The sequence below is a fragment of the Parasteatoda tepidariorum genome, chromosome X1 (assembly GCF_043381705.1).
Source record: "Parasteatoda tepidariorum isolate YZ-2023 chromosome X1, CAS_Ptep_4.0, whole genome shotgun sequence".
NCBI classification, from domain to species: domain Eukaryota; kingdom Metazoa; phylum Arthropoda; class Arachnida; order Araneae; family Theridiidae; genus Parasteatoda; species Parasteatoda tepidariorum.
In genome coordinates this window covers 26,017,435-26,041,035 of record NC_092214.1, presented here as the reverse complement: position 1 = coordinate 26,041,035, position 23,601 = coordinate 26,017,435, and the positions used below count along the sequence as shown (strand labels likewise).

Here is a 23,601-nt window from a genome sequence, read left to right as displayed (position 1 = left end):
CAAAAAAAGTCGCCTGCGCAAATGAATATTTTAAGATAACCCATTGACTAATTCAAAAGAGGAATGCTTAATTTTACTAGGTTGCTAGGCAACCATGCTATGACTGTAAAAAAATTGAAATAATGTTTTGTGATTGCTCAGAGAGGTTTAATTCATTGTTAATAGAAAATCTCTCGAAGTTTCTAGGCAATAGACAATTTTTAAGCTGATTTCTGTCTAAAAAGCAAAAAAAAATTTTTTTTAATGATCTTTGAAAAGAAAATTTGAATCGATTTATGAGTTATTTATGATTTTCTAAGATTTTAGAATTTAAATACATGAACTTTTTAACTGATATTGTTTAGATTATGCTGTTTTTGCTAAATTTAATCGAGGATTTCATACTAAAATCAAATTAACATAACTTATTACAGCTATATACAAAATTTTAGGGATAATCATTTTTGCAGCTTTAACCCCTTGGGGACGGGTGATTCATGAAAGCATTCGTACAAAATCAGAATCAGGATGTAAAAAGATAAAAAACGGTAGCTTAAATGCAGGCGTTGCTAATTTCACAGACTTACTTTGCCTTGAATTTAATTATTGTTAGTTTAATCATATATATAATCAATGTTACTTCAAAGTATAACTAAATAATTTTATTTTGAACTAAGTAATGGTGAATTAAATAAATCAAACAATTATAAACCCGCCCACAAATAAACTGCTAAAGAATTACTTTGATTGCCAGTTTTATATTTTTATCCTGGTTGATACTGTTTTATGCTGTCTCGTATTTGTGACAGTCGGCGCGAAAGGGTTAATCGAGTCTTCTAGGCAAGAAAGTTTGAAGGAAAAAAAAGTGTTTGAAAAATAAAATGTAGATTTTTTAGTAATTCTAATGCACATTCACAAGGTTTTCTGTAATTTATGACATTTCTTTTTTCTATAACTCAAGGAATTGCTGAATGTTTAGTGGCAGTTTAAAGACATTGAAATATGTTATGTTTAAGAATAAGATATTGAAATAATATGTTGCATATTGTATGATTCGTTGTTTATAAAATCGCTTCATTCTGCTAGATATTTAGGTTACATGGTTTTCTTTGGATAAAGATGATTAGCAAATAGCATCCTCGTGTTTCGATGCATTCTGAAACTTACGTTCGCAAATTCACCATACAATATCGCACAGCATATTCTTCAATTTCAATAAGTTACATTTACCACCAAATACTGCTACAATGATTATTTACGTTTTCGTATATATATCTGATACTCTCCTTTTAAACAGAGCTAGTAAGATCCTTAAGATACTGAAATGGGGCCCAAAAACTTAAAAGATAAAATATTTAATTTCATTCACTCAAAATATCCGGTCTCAAAATTTTAATTTTTAAGTTAAATATAACTTTTACAATATTGATGCTCTTACGTTTTTAAAGACCACATGAATCCTGTTAAAATATTAAAATGCATATGTTTACTTTAACGAGTGTAAAATCCTTATCAAAATAATGATCAAGACCAAAATGTCAAACGGTATAATTGACGATAAAAACTCAACTGGCTTCAAAACATATGAAGAAGGAAGTAAAAGTTGACATGCTTCGAGCGTTCAAATATAATCGCCCATTCTCAAGACTTGTCAGGCTTGAATAACTTGTGACTTTCATTATTGGACGCTCAAAACGTGTCTACTTTTATTATCATCCATTATTTTTTTAAATCAATGAAGTTTTTATATTTTCGATTCAGTTTCTTGGGATTATCCATTTAGTTACACAACATATTAAATTATTTCACTCGATATTAAAATAAGTTTTGAAAAGGTATTTTTTATGTATCGATGCCAAAGTTTATTCTACATATATTTTAGGGTATGCTTTCGGAGTATTTTGATCGAGTTTATTTTTACACCCTTATTTGCTTAAAATTATTAAATAATTTGCTTAAAATAAATTATTCTAGCTACTAATGCATTTATAGTATAATAGTGAATGGGGCTTCCATCGCATATTATTAACCTTAATACCGTTATCATTAAATAAATGGAATAAGCTTAGATAAATAATAAAAGCTAATTTTTTCCTCGTTTTAATTTTCAAGGAATAATATGTTTCAATCAAATAGATTTCATTCTGGAAATAGTGAAATTATTGAGTAGGTCTCTTGGAGCAATATCATTCTTATTCTCTTTTGACGAAATATAGGATAAATTAGTTTTCACAGTTTCTGTAAAAAGTATGTTAGCCTTCTTGCCACATTTTTTAAATTTCTTTTTATTTAAATAGGTTCGGAAATTGCGTATTTTTTACAGCATCTCTTTAAAATCAGATGGATGATTCTAAAATTGGCACGGCTTCGGAATCTTCTTACAAATTTCAACTTTTAGTATTTCCTACTTAACAAAATAAGGCATTTTCCTGATAACAAATTATACTATAATAATATTTTGGGAATCGTGCTAAAGTAAAAAATTAAACAAAATAGTTTAGTATATTATCAGGAAAAAAATCTACTTGGTATCATAAAGAAAGAGTAAAAGATATAATGAAATAATTAGTGAATCACACGTGATCAGATAATTAAAAATTTAATTTCACAACTGAGATGTTAGGATGACATTTAAGATACTGATATATTTTAAGACGCTTAAAAATTTGGCTACGTATTCGACAGCTTTTTATGTTCTGTGTCTTTATACTCTTTGTAGTGACTTATAAAACATTAAAACCTATTTTAGATAATCTATGTTGAAGTCACGAGAAACAAAAAAAAAGACAATCAATAATTTATACTCTTTTTTCAGAAAAAAAATAGTATGCTTAGTAAATAATCAGCTGTTTTGCATTAAATAATTTTAATCAGCGGAATGTTTTTAATTTCTTAACAAGGTTTTATTCTGAGTTAGCAGACAATAATTCTTTTTAAGAAAACTTGACTATAATTTAGAAAGGAACTTTACTTTAAAGAAATCTAAATTAAAGAACTAAAAAAATTGATTAGTATATTAATGAAGAAATAATAAACGAAAAAGAGTAAAGAATAAGATTCTTAAAAATGTCAAAATTTACTTAAATAACTGGTAAAATAGTTCTGCGAAACACTTGTAAAACACTTCCGGAAATTTCTTTTAAGATTAAGACGATATAGGGTAAACCAACCAGTGATGGAACACACCCCAGTGAAGGAACATTGCATAGATATTTTTTAAAAATAAGATTTTAAACGTTTTAATTTAGATTGATTGGTAACAGTAGCTAACTACCTAACAATAGGAAGTCATCTAACAATGCATTGAGTTACCTGGTCTTAGAGTCTTCTCTGGAAAAAGTTTTGAATTTGTTAGTATCTGTTCAACGACTTGTTTCTTTGACACAATTATAAGGTCAGTGGTGGTAGTTATCCGTTTAAAGTACAATTGATTGCATATAATAATGCTTTTTTTCTCATTGTGAAAAAGAGAATTCAAAATATGGTCATTGAAATTACGTTTTATTTATTTCAAGCATCATAACATAAGCAAGTACTGACTGAGCAATAACTGAGAGCAATAACTGAGAGTAAGGGGGGCTTATTAACTGGATTACCAAACGATGAAAAACCAATGAATAAACAAGCGTTCCTTTATTGGGATTTTTTCAAGTTAATGAAAATAAAAGAAAAATTTTAATTTTTCTGTACTTTCAGTCATATTATACATCAAAATTATGTTAAAAGTACAAAAAACAACCTCTAATAAGTGAAGGAACAGGCATGTTTCTTCACTGGGAATAGATTTCCCAGTGAATGAACAGTCTGTGTGAAATATGATTTTACATAGACAATTAGTAGTTTTGCGATATAGAGGACACCTAAAATTCAGTTAAATGTTGTATGAATAGTTCCTATAACAGTTTCATTTCAAAATGCAAATTTAATTGCTGAATTTATTTAAAGAATTATAATAATAAGTAATTAATTATTTATCGTTATAAATGTAGTGATTAGTTATTACATCATACCTTAGACACCTTAATAAGCTATGTTTACTGACTAAATATAATAATAAAAGCTTGAATAGAAAATTTCTTTGCAGGCCTTTGTGCTAATAATTAGCTAAGTTATTATCTTATTGCGGTCTTTAGCGTCCAGACGGAACTGGTAGGAAAAATCCATTTAAAAACAATCATCCAGGTGAAAAATGGGTGAAGTTTTTTTTAAGGCGACATCCACCGATAACTCAGTGCAATGCGAAGATAATTTCAAAAGACAAAACTTCCCTTAGAGAATAATATTCGAAATGCTGGTTTTAAGAACTTTAGATGAATCTTTAGGAAGGAAGTAGCCCTGGCATCCTTTTAGAAAGTGATTGCATTTACAATGCGAACGAAACAAGAGTTGAATACTGCCCTTAAACGGGAAAAATCCTTGGCCCTAAAAATTATAAGGATTTATAGTCTTAAGTACCTAGGAAAGAAAAAGTGCCTCCATTGGTAGTTTTTCCTTACTGAAGAATTCTTTGATATATTACAAAATCAGTCCCTGCTATATATTTCATTGGAAAAAGCGATTCATGAAATGAAACAATGACCGCAGCAACATTTTACATATACGAGTATATTGCAAATGCTTCTACCCATGGCTAATTAAAAATGTTATCAAATTCCCGATTTTGCTTGTTTTGGATAGGTATAAATCTCATATCAATTTGAAACTGAGCAAGTTATGTTCGTCAAAAAAAAAATTTCTGGTTTAGTTTTCTGCCTAATTCAGGGAAATCTCCCGTTAGATCTTAAAAGAATTGTAAAGCAATATGTCGAGAAAATTTTACATCTATTTTTAAATAAGATTTTAAGGCATCAACTGATGAAGTTAAAATGCTTTTATAAAATGCGATATTTTTCCATTCGATGTAAAAAACGTTGACTTTAACAAATGCATGCAAAACAGACACCAAGAGTTAATGAGCAAGACAACTTATCAACAAAATACATGCTTCGAGAGTAACGATGCACTATTTCTTCAGAAGCTTGAGAAGGAAATCTCACAAGTTATGTTGCAAATTTTTAAAGGAACATTAACGACAGAAAAGTTTAATCTCCCAAATATCCAATAGCCTGTGCTTTTCTCGATATTGAATAATTTATTTCAAAAAGAACATTTGGTTAATCAAATTTTGGCACTGAAGCTGATACAACTAACATTGATAATGAAAGTATCTTGAAAACTGATTTTGATATAAGTCCTCTTGAGGAATTGTTAGTTGCAAAAACAATTGGTTCCATAAGTAAATGGTAAGTACTGCTGAAGACCCACTAGATATAAGTCAATGAGAGATGGATTTTACTCAAACTTCGAAACTCCTTTTTCTCATTTATTATCCAGTGAGGAATTCTAGAAATGGTACTGGAAAATCAAAACAAATTTTGAAGATACATTTAAATTGGCCAAAAATTTGAAGGAAGGAGAAAAGAGGAAGGTTAAATAAAAAGAAAAAAAATTACTTTTTTGCATTAACTTCAGAAAAAGATTAGATTAAAGGATTGAAAGAGCTGAAAAAAAGTTAAAGCAGAAAATATGACAAAGAGAAAAAAAAATACTTAAAAAAGATTAAAAAATAGCTTAAAAAAATATGGGGAAAGGAGTAAACAAAAAAGTGATCTAATCATAATAATAATAAAAACATCATCGGATTACGCAATGATAAACATTCATAATTTAGAGCGGACTATTAAACTGTGAGAAAAAAAAAGAAAAACATTTTTTTTAAAATTATGTATTCAAACATATTTTACTTTCCATTCCATGACTGAAAAAAAGTAACATTTTCCACGTCAACTGTGATTATATGTTGTAATTCCAAAAAAATCTTGTTTTTACACATTTGCGTGGCCTATGGATTCCTAACGAGCATCAAACATTCTCTAAATTAAGTGTTCATTCACTGGAAAATTTAGTGCTTATTCACTGGTAAGAGCTGTTCCTTTACTTGGTTATCTTACTACTTATTATTTAAACCACCAAAAGCTTAAAACAATATTATGTAAGTTATCAAATTTTTTTTACATAATTTGTATTTAGCAACAAATATGTCGACACCATCATTTCGCTAAAATTGCAAATTTTGAAATTTTTATGATGTTTTCTTAAAGGCAAGCTAAGCTTAAGTGTTCCTTCATTCGTTAATTTACCTTATAAGATGTTGAGAAATTTGCGACGTTGTGAGAGATGCTTAAAAATGTTGACTACGTTTTTTCATTAATAGTTTTTATAAAATATATATTAAAGAAATTGATAAATATATTATTCCAAATCTATGCATACGTATGTATATTATTGAAACTGTATCAGTTATTGAAAAACAAAATAAAAAAATAGAAAAATAATCACACTAAATAAGCACAATCTGGTGTATAATCATATTATATCAGAAGATCATATCATGCCCTATTTTAAAAAACTAGACATTCCTTGAATAAAGTGTTTTTTATTCAAAATGTTTTATTCAAATTTCTTTACTAAATTGCAAATAAATTATTAAGCGACTAAAAAGGAAACATTGCATTTTATAGTCAGAAATAAATAAAAATGAGAAGATTAGCAAACGATTATTAGCGAAAAAAATATGAATGAAATTTTACACTACGCGCGCGAAGTCAAGTTCCTCGCAAGTTTATCACATTTTAATATTAATCGCCCCATTTAATCATTTCTTTATTGTCGCCAAATTATTTTTTTAAAAATAATTAATTTTAATTTTTTTCAGCTTCTACTAAATAAAAACAGTTGAAAGTTTAGATTTTTCAATTGAAAAATATGTAGATTAATATGGTAGAAAAAAATTCGTACCTTATAATTCAAAATTTTTTCATCCTCAATTTAATTAAATAATAAAAAATAATTAATAATTATCAAAAATTATTTTTTTCATGAAATAATCTTTGGGTAAATGAGTTTTATGAGTGGGTGCAATTTTCTTTAAATTGCTTTATTGATTTCGAAAATAAGACTAAAAACGTAAAAAGTGAAATTAATATTAAGGGGTACGAACTTTGGATTGCTCTCCTGACCAAACTATGGGGACCATATTTCCCAGATTGCGGCTACCCCCTATATTTTGAAGGTTAAGAATCCAAATATGTAAAAAAAAATGTATGTTTATTCAGAGAAAGTACGTTTTTGTGTCCGATTTCGCAACTTAATTACTAGTTAACACTAATTAATTAGCATATTTGAGGTCACCCCCAGGAACCATTAAGATTGACACTTAGTTCGTGAAAATCCGATCATTAGAACGAAAGTTATTCAGGGTGATTAGTTTTTTTTTTTGCGGACTGTACGTCTTCCATACATTCAAGACCTTTAGAGATACCTTTATACCTTAGTGTGCTTGGTATATCCCTGGTATATCCCAGTGTGTGTGGTCTGGTATATTGGACAATATTTTATACAATTTTATCCCTTAAAATAATTTGCATCTGTTTGCTTGCATTTACATCACGATTGTCTAACCAAAAATTTAATCGAATTTATCCACGTTAGTTGGAGCTTAGAATTGCAATGAAGGATTATAAAAAGGTAAGATATTCGATTTAAGTATCCTTTCGGCCAGTTTTAAGGCATATAAATCTCTTAATATTCGAGTCTAGTTCATATTTTTAGGTTAATTAGTAAAGAAATGCGCTATCTAACTATCCTAAAGTATGCAAAAAATACTAAAAATTAAAAATTATAATTTATTCATACAATAATTGAAAATAACGAAAAAACAATTTATTCATACAATAATTAAAAATAATAAAAATAATTAATTAAGTTTTTAAAAGTATTATATCGCAGCATTTATAAGTTCAGAAATAAATGCACAAAGTATCATTTAAACAGGTGATAAATGCATATAGTACCATGTGGTTGTCTAAAGGTTTATGATTTAATAAAAGTGTTAACTACGCTCATCTTCCTCAAAATCAACCTAATATTTATTTAGTGGTCGTAAAACTGTCAGCTGGAATGCTATTTTGATAAATAAATCGAATGAACATCAGAGATTCACAATATTGCTTTGAAACATTTTGCATCCTTTTAAAATTGCGCGTGGAGGCATATTAATTATACAATATTAATATGCCTCCAACTTCAAGTAATCACATCGTGGACAAATACCTTACTTGAAAAGCGTTGCGATTTGAATTGAAACTGGAAAATATTGACAGAAAGTTCTATTGAAAACAAATGCGCGTCTTCAGAGGGTTCAATTATTTGCACGCGAACAAATGGAGAATTTATAATTGTCAGTAACGAAAATTAAACCTCTACCAATTATTGAGAGATCACACATTTATTAAGAAAATTAACAAATATGAACATTACTAAAACTATTAATAAAATAATAATCTCGTACTAAATGTTATTTTATTGATTGCATTACATTATATGATATTATTTTATTGATAATAGCCATATTAGAAGAGAAAATTAAAAAAACGTTCTAAGAAAAATCTAGATTCCAAGCGTTCTAACGTTCTATGTTCTAAAAAATCTAAACTTTCTAAGAAAAATCTAATACGCTAATCTTATGTTTCACACCTGGATTATTTAGTAAAAACTTATAATGAGAGACACTTGAAAATATGCTTTTGTATCATTTAGTAAAAATAGTGTAAAATATTACGCAACTAAATTGTTAATTGTTCAATAACTTCATTACTAATTCTGAATTACCGAATATTTTATAGTAATTAGTCATGTTTTATAAGCGAAATAGCTGAGTCGGGAAGCAAAGTTCCAGATTTAATAAGATCTTAATAAGATAAATACAGTAGAGTCCCGATTATCCGAGCCCCGGTTATCCGAGTTTCCGCTTTAACCGAGCTATCAAATATTTCAAAGATTTTTTTTGTTCTAGTTTATTTTTAAAAAAACCGCTGAAAAATAAATCTGAATTTTATCTTCCAAACACTCAGAAAAACAAAATCCAACAACTTGGTCTGTCGTCAATAATGATAATGAATCTAGCGAAGACGATGAAGACAGTGATTATTAAAATCAACAGATTAAAATCTCTCATACAGATGGACTAAAAGCTATCGAATGTACTATGGAATATGTAGAACCACAAAAAGAGGCGACACCAGCCTTCCTCTGTTATCCCTAAAAAAGGCGAAACATTACTACAGAAAAGCGCCTGAGTTACGTAGAACGAAAAACGATTAAGGACTTTTTTTAAGTAAAAACTATTTAATTCTCGTAAAGTATGCTTTTTAAATGTTTTTAAGTAAACTTTTTTTTATAATATGAATTGTATGTGGTATACTCGTATACATTTTGTATTTCTAAAATATATTATACTTTCTTATATATTTATATTTCTTATACATTTATATTTAAATATATTATACTTTCTTATACATTTATATTTAAATATATTATACTTTCTTATACATTTGTATTTCTTATACATTTATATTTAAATATATTATACTTTCTTATACATTAATACTTTCTCTTTTTCCTTCCGTTCTTATGCTTTAACCGAGTTTTTCAGTTATCCGAGTTTGTTGCGGTCACCATTAACTCGAATAAACGGGACTCTACTGTAATACTATTTACAATCTGGTTTGAAAGAAACAATCAGAAGAAAATATCTTACTTAGCTGTGAACTATACGATGTAAAATATTCTGGCACTCAGGTTCCCGGTACTTTTTACCATAAAATTCTTTTTTACCCGAGCCGTTACGGAAAAAATCTGATGTACCATAATTTTTACCTTCATAATTACTGTAAAATCACCGAATCACTCTAATTAAATGAATATTACTGTAAAAATTACGGTAAAAATAGATTTTACGGATGGTGCACTGATACTATATACCGTACTGATACTATATATATTTATGTACAGATATTTAAGTACTGATACTATATACCGTAATTCAATCCGGGATGGCGATGCAATGTAGATATTGAAAATAATTTTCGGTTAAAGCGAATGAAGTATAGAGAATATGATGCTACCTTTAGTTATACAACAAACTAAGCAAACTAAATATAGTTAATGTAATTAAAATACAGCAGATGAGATGACTTGATCATACTATCTATAAATATGAAAGCAATAACCCACAACAACGATGTTACACCTTTTTCAACTGTGTCGCAAGAGCCGGGATGGCTTAGGAGAGGAAGCGTTCACCTTCCAGTGAGGTGAACCGGGTATGAATCCCCTTGCCGTCAGGCTAACCATGAGAGGTTTTCGTGGTTTTCCTATCCTTGTAACGCAAATGCGGGTTAGTTCCATCAATAAAGTCCTCCACGCAGGCAAATTTCTCCCAAAACTCGATCTAGGATTTCCCTTGTTTTCTGGATTGGGTTCAAAATAACAGGGCTACGGAGTTGAACATTAGTAGCCGTATGCCCAAGAAATTGCGTCGGCTGTTCAATAACGGTTATAAAACTGTGTCACAAATAGTATGTAAAGAATTCAGTCTTTACGTTCATAGAAATCGGTTTAGTATTGAACTATAATACTGTATCAGTGTGCTGCAACCAAATCATCTGAATGTTAAGCAAATTCAATCTATATTCATGTTTAAAACGTTCGTAAATACGAAACAGTATAGTTAATCATATTAAAATATTTAAGTGCTGCTTTATAGACCAGAAACTACACAGGTGTGGAATTTAAAAACTAGAATACTACAAAAGTTGTAAAGAAATAAAATTTTATTTAAGGAAAAGATGGCATTAATTAAAAGCATTTTTATAATCACATTTTAACTATAACATATTAATTTCACTTTTTTTCATTTTGAAAAAAATTTTATTTTATTTAGTCATTTTTTAGTTTTATCCAAATATAACCTTTTTAAACTAAATTTTAAAAACAATTTTGAGTATTATGAGTTTCAAAATTATGAAGAAGTGAAAGTAAAAGTTTTTTAATCCTCTTAAAAGGATTATTCCAAAACTTTATATATTTAGTACATTGCCTGTGTGCATTTTCTACAAAAGACCAAATTTCTTCATTTTAATTAAATTTTTTTTTACATAGAACTAAAATAAAAGCATTATATCCATATTGCGGATTATTACTTCAAAGAATATGCAATAATAATTTGAAGCAGAATAATATTTTCTCTAATACCATTTTACATTGTATACATTTATTTAAAACTTTTATCTCAATTTGTCTAAGCCAAAGTACTGCATATAAAACTATTTTGAACAATTGATTAAACTTCTTGTATTATTCAGAAAATGCAAAGCAAATTTTATGTATTTTATATATTTTTTAATTTTAGATAACTGGAAAAAAATTTAAATGGGCACGCTGGAATTTTGAAATACTTAGAACAGTAATATAGTAGCTCACATTTGGTGCACCAATTATGTCATTCACAATTGCTATAACCTTTATTTGGTGCTATGTTTAAACGTTTCGTAGAAATTAATTCTTCTAGAACTTGATTACACGATACTATGGTTAGAATTTGAATGAAATCAAGGTTTAGTTGAATATCTTATTAACGAAATATTATGGTTTAAGAAGTCGATACTATGGTTTATTGCTAAGAAACCGAATCAAAAAGTAGCAGATGACTTTCACGTAGATAAAAAAACGAGACCGATGTGTCACTTAAGATGGTAGCTGAAACCTTTGGCTTACTGATATATATACTGCTGCTTTTTATATCGATTTTTAAGATTAGAGGCTACTTTGACCATTCTCAACATTGAATTTTTAATGTCCTTATCCCTTTTTAACATCCATTGTTGATCTCATACTGAAAACAAATTAAGGTCAAAAGTGTCAGATTATAATAAAAAAGGAATTACTGGGGAAAATATTTATTTCTTCATTAATAGGTTTAGAATTGTATTATAAATTTTGTACTTGTATCATAGTCGATTTCAATTGCTTTTACAGTACTTTCGTATTGAAAAACTAATGAATAAATTTTGTAATATTAAGATTTATTGCCAAACTGGTTTTACTAAGAGTTCGGAAATAACAGGAAACTTTTTAAGCATTTTTTCCATTGCAAATTCCGCTATATTTGGCGGGATAAAGTATCGTTCTAATATTTACAGCTGGTTATTTAACATTTTTTAACTTGATACATTGAAGGGTTTTTAAAATTTCTCTTAACGTATTCCTCCTCTAAGGTTCTTAGATATTTTAACAAACCAAGTCATGTTTAACTTGATGTTAAGAGTAGAAAGAAATAATTAGGTTAAAGACTGAGTATGATATCTAGGAAAAAAACAATACAGACAATGTATAGGGGCGAATGATCAATAGGTGTTAATATAACGTAAGTGTTGGGATAAAATATCACTAAGTGACGAAATCATGCATATTAAGAAACAGGGTTTGAAGGATTGATTTAAAGGCCTTATCAAATAATCTAGGTCTATGTTCAGAAAGTTCTCTCTTGATAGTCTGTAAAAAGTTTCAGTAAAAATACAGGGAGAGAAACGAAGATCTCTATTAAATTACGTTAACTCTTGTTCAAACACATATAACTAGTTTCTCGTTCACAGAGTTACTGTTTCGAAAATTTTTCTAGTTATATTTTGGTGGTTAGAATTTCGCTGCAATGTAACGCCTTCAGTGGTTTCAAATCCAAAAAAAGCATAATCTAAGAGCCGTTCAGTAATTTACATTGCTTTGTTTACTTTATTTATATAAAATTACTAAATTCTCTGGGAGCTATATGTTTTTCTCATTTCACATGAGAATCCTGATTAATGGGTTCCCATGCACTGTTAGATTCCCATGTAAGAAATTTTACAAAGAGCATTAATTTTATTAGCAATATTTTCTGTTTGAGAAAAACATTTAAAAAAAAAGGTTTACTGAACCATACCTTTAATTAAAATACGATGCACATTTACTACATTCTTTATAAGATGATAAATCGAACCGCGTTATATAACAGTATGCTGTATAGAAATTTAAGAAGGATCAATTTGTCACTTTATAATGATAGTTACAAACTTGAAGATATTAGTGCTCAACTCAAGAGAGCAGTTTTAATAGTGTATGGTAATGAAGGATGAATAAAAACACGATGCGAAATGTTGTATGAAATAAAAAAGTTACTTTTTAAAATAACGTTTTTTAAGCAAAGCGAAAAATTATATAAGTTTTCTTGAGGGTTTATCTTCGCTGAATCTTTGATCAGTTTCACATTCCTTTGCTTGAGAATTTTTATAATATGTGATGATATTTGAGAATTGTGGAAAAGTTTTGGGATTTCATGGTGATATCTTACAGCATGGCATGAAAATATTTCATTCGGTTAAATTTACTCTCCATTTTGTATTTGTTACTAAATGTGTGGTACTAAGAACAATAATTTTGAAAACCAGAATTTCCAGTAAACCGCACCCCTATGAACGAAAAATTACTAAATAAATGGCCCAAATACAGTATATGTCTGTTTTATTAACCAAAAATATGTTGTTCTTTTTACTAGAAATGTCACTACCATAGAGTGTGGTAATTTTAAAAGAATTTTTTTCTACGAACACGGTTTAAATGTTGACTTTAACCATATAACAGTTCTCGTACAAAAGTGCTTTAAAATTTTTTAATTATGTTTTGATTATTTCTTTTTATTTTGATCAATAATAAATACACGAATCAGATCCCATGCTATCCAAAAAATAAATTCAACGTTGAGCAGTAATATCGACACCTTGAAACTTAAGACCGGGAAAATTTGTTACAACTTTAATAAATAAATTAAATGTTTACATTCAATTTAAACCATACTGAACTTTACTGTTATAAATATAATATGGTTCAACTCAGCACGTTATAAGAACTACAGCAAAATTAAATTATATTATGATTAACAGAGAATAATGAAGCATGACATGCATTCTTATCTTGTTATGAGGGATATTGTTTCCCTATTTTTACTGAGCATTTATTTAAAAAAAGTGCGTACTGCGTTGAACTATTGCAACTCTTTCTAAACATATTATATTACGATAAAATAATTCTAAAACATTTTTTTGAAGAAAAAATGCTGAAGTAAATCTCGAATTCCTGAAAATCTTATTAAAGTCACAGGCAAGAAAGATTCAGGATACATCATGGCCCAGTTCAATTTATCTCAAAAGAAAAAGAAAGCGAAATCTTCTTTTTCCATTGAGGAAAGCATGAGAAATTCAATTCAATTCTTATTTAATAAATTTGCAAGCATAAAAAAGGGATATAAAAAGCTGAATGGTTTCAAAACCAATCAAAATTTTGTTAGTTGCATAGAAAATGAAAATGAAGTTAAGTTTGAAAATGATTTTTTTTACCTATTTTGTTCAGCAAACTATCGAACCAAAAACTAATGAATATTGAAATGCTATTTTATTTAATACACTTTTATTATACGAGTTAAATACTTGTATATTCTCTAATGCGAACATATATTTTGAAGTAATAGAGAATTCAATATTTCACGCATTTAATAAATTGCAAATTTCCTTCGAGAAATTCAGATTTTTGTTTATTTTTAATTCACTATCAGTTTAAACTTCGCAAATTGAATTTATCAAAAGACTAGTTTTGGAAAAAAGTCAGTAAATATGTATGCAATTTTTAAAAAAGTAAATAAATATGTAAATTTTACAGTGGTATTTGGTTTTAGGTTTTTATGTTATTAAGCAATTTCATATATTTCGCAGCAAAACTAGTTCAGCGCTTAAACATAACATCGTTATTATGAATCATATTATCGTGAAAATCTGTCGTAACTTTAAAATGGTAGAAAATTAAATTATTATTTTTTTTAAGTTGAATTAAAGAATTGTGTTATCAAATTTTTTAGGTTCAACTAAAGAATCATGAGATATAATTTAGTTTGCAAAAAATTATGGTTCAGCATACTCCAAAATATCTAAATGTGTACATATTCTGTAACGTGATGCAAAGTAGTAAGACTGTAGCGAATCAATACCTTATGCTTGAAAAAGTTTTGGTACAAATTTTTTTTTTCGAAAACAAAATTTGCAATTCCAATATTTCATATGTTAAGTAATTTTTAAATTTGAAAGAGAACCAAATCGTGAAAGGACAAATTTTATTAGCAAAAAACCAGCTGGTATAAAGTAGAAAAAAAATTATAACCAGCAAGTATATTCGTACGTAGCACTAATTGGTTAACGAAAAATGACATTTTCCACGCTATATAGCATTTCATTCATTTCAGAAAAATGTTAAAGCAAGGACAAAAAAGGAATTTCTTTGACAATTTCGAATTTTTCATTTTAACTCAGTAATTATTTTGGGACATCTCATCAAATTCTTAGAGTTCTTTTATGCGATGAACTAAAGAACAAAAAAAAACTGACAGTTGAGCAACTTTATTTAAATGAAATTTGAATGCATTTAAAAGGAATAAATATCGCTAAATAAATATAAATAATAATATATTATTTAAAGAAAAATAAAAGTTTTGAATCTGCTATTCTATTCCCTTTACCTAAATAATAGATATTACTTCAACTACAGTTACGCCAACTATAAGGTGCAAAACCCTTTAGCTATTGTTACATAGCAATGTACAAATCTTATTTGCATATCATTATTTAATGATAAATAAAAATGTATTAATTAATTAGAAGGTTATTAATTGTTGACGAAAAATACATAGTTGATTAGACTATGTCAAGATTGCTCATATAAATTCAAGTCAAGTTGAAGATTACGCAAGGAATTTATTTTAGTTTAACACGTGTAATTTAAACCTTTAAATATTCTATCCACTTGAAATTTCAATTATTATTAGAACACTTTTAGCAGCCACTTAAAGAATACTTGAGTTTCAAAAGACATGTAAAGCATTATAGGATTTTAAGAACAAGATTACGCTTTCAAGTGTTTTAAGCCAGAAACTCCTTAAATTAAAAACGAGATTCTAATTTAAAACAAAGATTTACTGAATTAACAGAATGGAACCGTTTACTCTTTAAATGCAACATGCAAGTTTGGGATTTCCTCGAGCAAAATACAGAAGCGTTTTAATCTTCCTTTGAGCTATTCATTTAAACAATTAAAAATATCAGCTGCAGTTTAAGTATTAAATGCTCTCAAGTCACGACGTGAGAAGTGTTTAAAAGGTGGACTATTGGTATAGGTTGATTTTCTTTATCTTCTTAACCCTTAAAATAGCAAGAAAGAAAATTTAATATTATGATAATACAAGAAAATTTCGTTTTTGGCCGAAAAGTCTCCTGAGTTTAGTGCTTGAAGGATTTTTGTGTTATAATACAAAAAGAGTCAATAATTGAACTCAATGATTGAGAGATTTTGTGTTGCAATATATTTACGATCTTTATTTTAATTGCTTAATTTTTTATATATTACATTTTCATCCATTTACAATTAAATTATGGTATCGAAGCAATTTCGATTATTAAGTACTTGTCTAAATTTCATGCTGAATTTTTGAAAGCCATTAAGGTCTTTGAAGCTGGTTTTATACATTTGTCGAAACGAATAAACTGTCATTATCTCATGATCAGCTGATTGAAGGTCTGATTGCCAATCAGTTGATTGTAAAATCTTCTCAATTCGTGATAACTCTGAAGGCTGATAATACATATTTTCTTCATTATTTTCTTGATTTTATTGCATATAAAGTATCTTACTTCAGACATTTCCCAATTTGCTGATTAACAGGAATTCTGAACAGGGACTCTCTCTATCAGAAAGAGGGAGCAGCAATGATGAGGAGGGAGCTCTCCTCATCATCATTCGATTCCGTAATACAATCTTTTTTTTCAAGCTAGATGAAACCAATAGATTCACTAACAAAATTACATTCTACGGACAGATATGACATGAACCTAAGTTAGCTACAACTAAAACTTGCTGATTTATTCAAAAAACATTACTGATTAAGAAGGGTTCTAAGTTCAGAATTCTTAAGTGTTAATGGTATGAAAAGTTAATGGTTTAAATGTGGAGCAGTAATTGTTTACTTCCTTCCTTTCACATTGCTGAATTCTTTTTACGGTGTATTTATGTACACTTTCCAAAACAAAAATATAATTCTTTGTTAAAATTTTATTTGGAATCTTGTAAAAGTATCAAGTCTCTGGGGTGAAGAAAGCCATCTTCAGATTTTAAAGATATTTAAAATGTAAATTTTTTAACAACTTCAGTTCCTTTCTATAACAATGCGAGAATTTCTGATGGATTAAATAAAGCAGCATAAAACTGAAAAAGCTTTCATATTTATTATGTATGAAACGCAAATATTTTGAAGAGAGTGATTAGTGATTAATGCTGAACATAGGACAACACTTGTAACTTTCTTTTGAAGATGCTTAATTTTTTGAAATTGCTATTTTGCGTAAACAATTGTTCCTTTTAACTTCCTTTTGCTTAAGTTAACGTTCTACATCAGAAATCAAAATTTATTTTTTGAAAGTAGTTTGCTATGAAACAACCAAAATGTATAAAAAACACTTTGGCGATCAGAAAAAGAATGACCTTTAAAGAACATTATTGTAATAACTTGATTTGATTTAATTTGATAAATGAGCTATTGTAAGAAATTTCTTGAAATGAGAATTTTTTTTCCACAAGCACTCAATCTTCTTATGAGTAGATATATCCAAATTTCTTTTGAATATATAAACGATTCTTTTCAAAATGAGCAATTTGCGAATCGATAGTTCTGAGAAATATTAACGTAAAAAAAAACAGCTTGAGCTTTAAAGAACATTATTGTAATAACTTGATTTGATTTAATTTGATAAATGAGCTATTGTAAGAAATTTCTTGGGAATTTTTTAACTAATAATAATGATAAAGCATTATGAAAATAAGAATTATTAGCAGCGTTATAATTTTTTTCTTGCGAAACAGTTGTGATAACTTTGGGATATAATATCAATATATAAGTCATCCGACATAAAAAATTTAATATGCATTTATAGTTACATTTAATACTTCATTTGTTTATTGTTAAATTTAAAGATATAGATCTTTTTTGAATTCCAATATTTATTTAAACATTTTGCACAGTAGCAAATTTTTCATTATCGAGAAATTTGAAAATTTGAAATTTAATATTATTTGCGTTATTTCCCTTACTTTTTTCGCATAACGTAAATGTTTTTTTTGTTTTTTTTTGAAAATGAGCAAAGTGTGTAACTGATAGTTCAAACGATTCGAACCACAAAGCTGTTCAGTAGAATAAAAGTGTATTTTCAAAGCTCAGTTTTTTAAAGGACTTTAAACGAGCTTATCTGTTTACACAAACTATATGAATGTTTTATAAGGACATTTATTTTTTTTCTTTATTCATTTTTCAACTGAAAATGAGAATTTTTTTTCCACAAGCACTCAATCTTCTTATGAGTAGATATATCCAAATTTCTTTTGAATATATAAACGATTCTTTTCAAAATGAGCAATTTGCGAATCGATAGTTCTGAGAAATATTAACGTAAAAAAAACAAATTATTGATTATCCGTCAAGCACTTTTTCATTCCTCTGGACTCACTATGACACTAAAAAGCTATTAATTTTCCTTGTCAGGCAAATACATCATTATAAAACCTAAAGTATATTTCTAAAGGTTTTCTTTTAAATAATTTCATGAAATTTTTTGACAGTGTACCACATGTAGATACCAAGAGATCTAGTTTATTATGACTTATTTGTACGATATATAAAATTTATTTATGTTCTATCGATAATATATCCCTTTTGTGCTATGCTAAAATAAATATACTGAGATCCTTAAATATCCGTTAAGAAGCTTTTGTTACACTCTCTTTAAAATTTACAGACACACGCCGATGTCAATTTTCAGAAAATTGGCAGTTTGTTTCGATTAGTTATGAATGAAGAAAGAATGAAAAATAAACTTATATTTAACCTAGTTAAACTGAAGATTTCTATAGTCTTAGTCAGTTAAGCACAAATCAATAAAATACATTATCTAGGCAATGAGTCTTAAGGCTGCTTTTCGAAGGCTTCCTTGTCGCTGAAATAACTCTTCTTTTGCAATTTTATGTTGTTTTCTTAACTGCTTTGATTTAACAGCAGTTATTCATGACTGTTAGGAAAAATCAACATATTTTTAACTAGCACCCTCAATGCTAATTCTGAAAATGGCGCAGTTTGTAAAGAAGTCGCGCAAAATGTAAGATTAAAAAAAACCCCACAGTTTTGTGAAAAAAGCGTTTGTGATCCAATATTTTAATATTTAAAAAGGTATGCGAACACTGCCTTTTCTGGGTTCATAAAAATTAGCAAGCATTGAGAAATATTAAAATGTTAATTGAATTTTGATATTGTTCAAACAGTTTGGTTATCTCTCCAAATTGGTGATTTTTGAAAAAGTTAAGTAACTTATTTAAATATTTAAGTTAGTTGTCTTTTCTAAAGCCTATAAATTCATTTCCGAAAAATGTTATATAAAAACTTTACCTCTATTGTAGGACTCTTAAACTGAGGCAGTTTTATTTTTCTTAGGGAACGATCTTCGAAACACATTGCTAACACGAATTTATAGTGAATCCTACTATCGACTCTAAGGCACTTTACAGGATATGGAATATTTATTGCCTTATATTCAAAATAATATATTACATTATTTATAGCTCAACTTGGAATGGTTAAATTATGAATCAACAGTTTTGAATCGAAATTTTTTGAGATATTTAATTGACAAGATTCATAATTCCTATTTTAAGTAGCTAAACCTGGTTTTTTGTTTCATTCCTGCTTAATAAAATACCCTGCGTATTCCATGAGCAAATAAGAAGCTAAATTAAAAAAAAATCTGAATTATAACTAAGAGATTTATTTGAAGCTATTATGTTTGAAACCTCGAAACACAAATACAAAGGTAATTCAAACTTGTTGTTTTAGGTAATTTAAAGTTTGATGTGAAAAAAGGAGCAAATGCATAATCTTAGTTTGAAAACATAAATAATTTAGATTTAAGTCTATTTGCATAGTTAAGTCATTATTTTTCAATGTTAAATTAGCAAATTTTTTTCCATTTGTGAATGTCGAAAAAATGTGTTCAAATAAAAGTTACAATTTAATTTATTCAGTTTTGACGTTGCTCTTTTTTTAATAATATATAAGTTTAAGACAAATTGAAGCAAATAAATTTGTCTCTTTTAAACTCTGAAAGTATATAGTGAAGAAACAAGCTTTCAAGAAATTTTAATAACTTAATTTTCTCTAATCAGATTATTATATTTTAAAAAAGGCATAAAAATCAGTAGCAATTTATTAAAAAAGGCTTAGCTCATTTGCTTCTCCTGTTTTTAATTTAATTTTTAAAGGTTTATTCTTTTTTCTTTTCGTTGATAACCAAGTAATTATTTTTTGCGCACATTCCTTCTTTTTATGGTTTTACCACTAATCACAACTTCCGCTCATTAAACTCTTTCGGTTGAAAGTAATTTCCCACGCTAAACTGTGACAATTACCTAATTTGCATTTTCATTAAGTTAAGCATTTTAACAAAATTTGCATAAAAAAAGAAATCCAGAAAAAAAGTTTTAAAAAAAATGCACAAGAATTGTATTGTTATTAACTAAAAACTTAACAATGAATGTAACTTGACATTTAGTATAAAATTTTTAGTTGCTTTATTCTTTTTTTAAATAAAAGAAAAGAAGACTCAGAGGAATTTAATCAAAATTTTTTTAATCAAAGAGTTCTTTATTTCAACCAATAGACATTATTTTTTATTTCCTTATTTTTGTCAATAATAATTTGAATTTACCGTGCATAATAGTTCTAAAAAAATGGATTGTTTTTTGTTCAGAAATGCAGTAAATTATTTTTTCTGAGAGAAATCTTTGCCATTTTCGCTCAAGGATTTATCTCCCTCAATTTATTTATCCAAAAATTAATACTTGATAAATATAGGAAATTATGATAGTTCAATTTAAGACTGTTAGAAATCTTGATCCTTACTGACATTCAAATTCTTTGCAATCTTATTATGGAGCTAGGTAGAATAATAATTTTATAATTCTTAAATAAGATTACACGATACTATGGTTCAACCTGAAAAAAAATATGGTTCAATTTAACATTAACATCTGATGGTTCGAGGTACCAAAATTACGGTTCAAAGCTAAACCGATTTTTTTGATCTTGCATATCTTGGTTGACCACAAAACACTGAACAATAGATGAGGTATTACTTAGGGTTTGTAAATTTTACGTGTTTTATGGTGCGCAAACTTTTCGAATTCTGTTGTTTAGCCCAGAAAATTTCTTCATCATTACACTTATTTTTATATGATTAAATTAATATGAAATCAAAGTTTCTAATATTTTCTGAAACTAGAACTTCATTTATAATTGATTAAATCTACTTTATGCACCATGTCAGCTAAAAATTACGTCAGCATGTGCAGAGGTGCGTCTATGCCGAAATTACCATATTCTGGTCTCAGTGTATATTTCATAGTAGTTTTTACAGAGTAGTTGTATAAACTATTTACCATTTTCATAAATCCAGATTTTTTCTTGATGCCATTACATGGACAAGGACCACCTTCAGCCATATCAAAGTATATCTTGGACGTATCAAACTGGAATGAAAAAATTAAATTTAGTTTCATAGTAAAAGTCAGCTTTACAACTAAATGATATTATTTATGTGGAAAGGTAGCTGTAAAGTGGCTGATAACCTGAGTATAAGATATGGATATTTTAAGTTTGACAGAAATCAGAAAAAATGCATAACTGATACAGTTGTTCAAGAAATCATTTTGATACAAACATGTGTAATACTTTTGGGAAAAAATGAAAAAGATAATTGAAAACAAAGAAGGGCAAAACAACAAAGTACAATTTATGCATAAAATGGTGTAGAACAGGGTTCGTATGGAAAATTTGAAAAATGGTTTTAATATTTTAATAAAGAAGAACCAAATTTTTACTTATTAATTAACTTTCAACTTAAAATTAAAAATTCAAAACTTCAGATTATACAACTAGATATGTATTAAGAATATTGTAAACACAAACTTACTAGAGTATAATTTATTTTCTTAATTCTCTTACCACTTTTTATGTCTTTTAAGGTCCTCTTGAACCTCGGTAAGATGTTTAAATCCTTCTAAATACGTGATGCGCTAGACGAAATGCCAAATTATGTAAATAAATAAAAGTTTAAAAAAATCCGTTCATGCTCATCGTAGTAAACGGTTTTATTTAAAAAAAATATTTAGACACTGATTGTGGGTAATTCGATGCATGAAGTAAAATCTCGATTATAAATGAATGAATCTTTTTTAACTACATCAAATAATGACCACTTTTCTATTATAACTAAGTATACCATTCATTAGTACTTAAAAATATAGCCCAAAATGATCACCATTGTGATGTTCTAGCAATTGCTCGCCATGCTTGAAGTTAAATATTTTCTTCTATGAAAAGTTTACGTCTTCTCAATATCGAAATTTTTTTCTTAACTTAGAAATTGAACTCGGATATTTTGATCTAAGGCAGGAGCCAGATACGACATCTGCGGATGAATAATTATTAATAATCATTTGAGTTTGATGTCGGGAAGTAGAAGGGTGTCATTTCAACATATCATAGTTATTTTATGTCATAATTGTAAAAATTCAATCATTCGTTATGACATCGTTTTAGTTTATAAATAAATAACTGCTTGATTAAATGCTATCTGTGGTTAATTTTAAGCAATTACCCCAGCTCAAAATTGTTTGTTCATAAAGAGCATACAACAAAGGAAATAAAAGGTTAAAAAATATTAATCAAAAATGACGTTATGTCAGTTAAAATAAACGAAATTATTTCAGAAGGACATAAAAACTAAAATAAATAAAATAAAATGGGAATAGGATGGATTGTATTTGAGATCTCAAATGAAAAAAACAAACATCAAAATTGCTTTTGAGAAAAAATGAATTAAAGTTTTAAAATCTCCAAGGGATTCTTTTACATAATGCTTTCTCATATTTTACACTACGGATGCAAAAAATACATTTTGGTTTTTATAAATGCTAAGAATGATTTTCCACTATAATAATTGTCTTATTTCAAACTTTCTTCAATATTTTACATGTTTTTTTTATCATCATATTTAAAAAAATTTTGAATTCAAAAAATTTTTTTACCTCAAATTCCTCCCTCCAACTCATTCTAAACTTTTATATATTTAATTACTTTAGCCAAAATATTCGTGTTTCATAAATACATACTTCCCATTAACTGAATTTAATAAAATTGTAGTAGAGTTTTCTTAACAAATTTATACTAAAAATGTAACTGAAACGAGACATTCTTAACGAGACAATCTCAAAAGAAATTCACGGAAGAAAACTTTTCATGCAAAATAATACAAATTACTTTTACCAAAAGTTTTTTCGATTAGTTTTGAGATCAGACATTGCAATAGATTTTTCAAATTGTAACAAGAAGTCATTTAAAGTTGTGTTTTTGAAATTAAGAAAAGGTTTCTTACTCACTACAATTAGAAAACAGCGAACAATTTTTGATTTTCTTTTTGATGCTATTATTATTTTTCGCTTCTTTAAATCGATGCTGAAATAAATATTTTTTATCATATAAATTCAGTTTTTAAGATTAGGAAAATGTTA

General features: G+C 27.6%; 1 protein-coding gene across 1 annotated transcript in view; it reads right to left on the bottom strand.

Moving 5' to 3' along the window:
• LOC139427053 (uncharacterized) overlaps nt 1–23,601 on the bottom strand; it is a 149,287-nt gene that overhangs the window by 19,451 nt on the left and 106,235 nt on the right. Inside the window, exon 2 of the mRNA XM_071187571.1 lies at nt 21,469–21,558. Coding sequence (XP_071043672.1) covers nt 21,469–21,531 — 63 coding nt within the window. The 5' untranslated portion in view covers nt 21,532–21,558. The remainder of the gene's footprint in view (nt 1–21,468; nt 21,559–23,601) is intronic.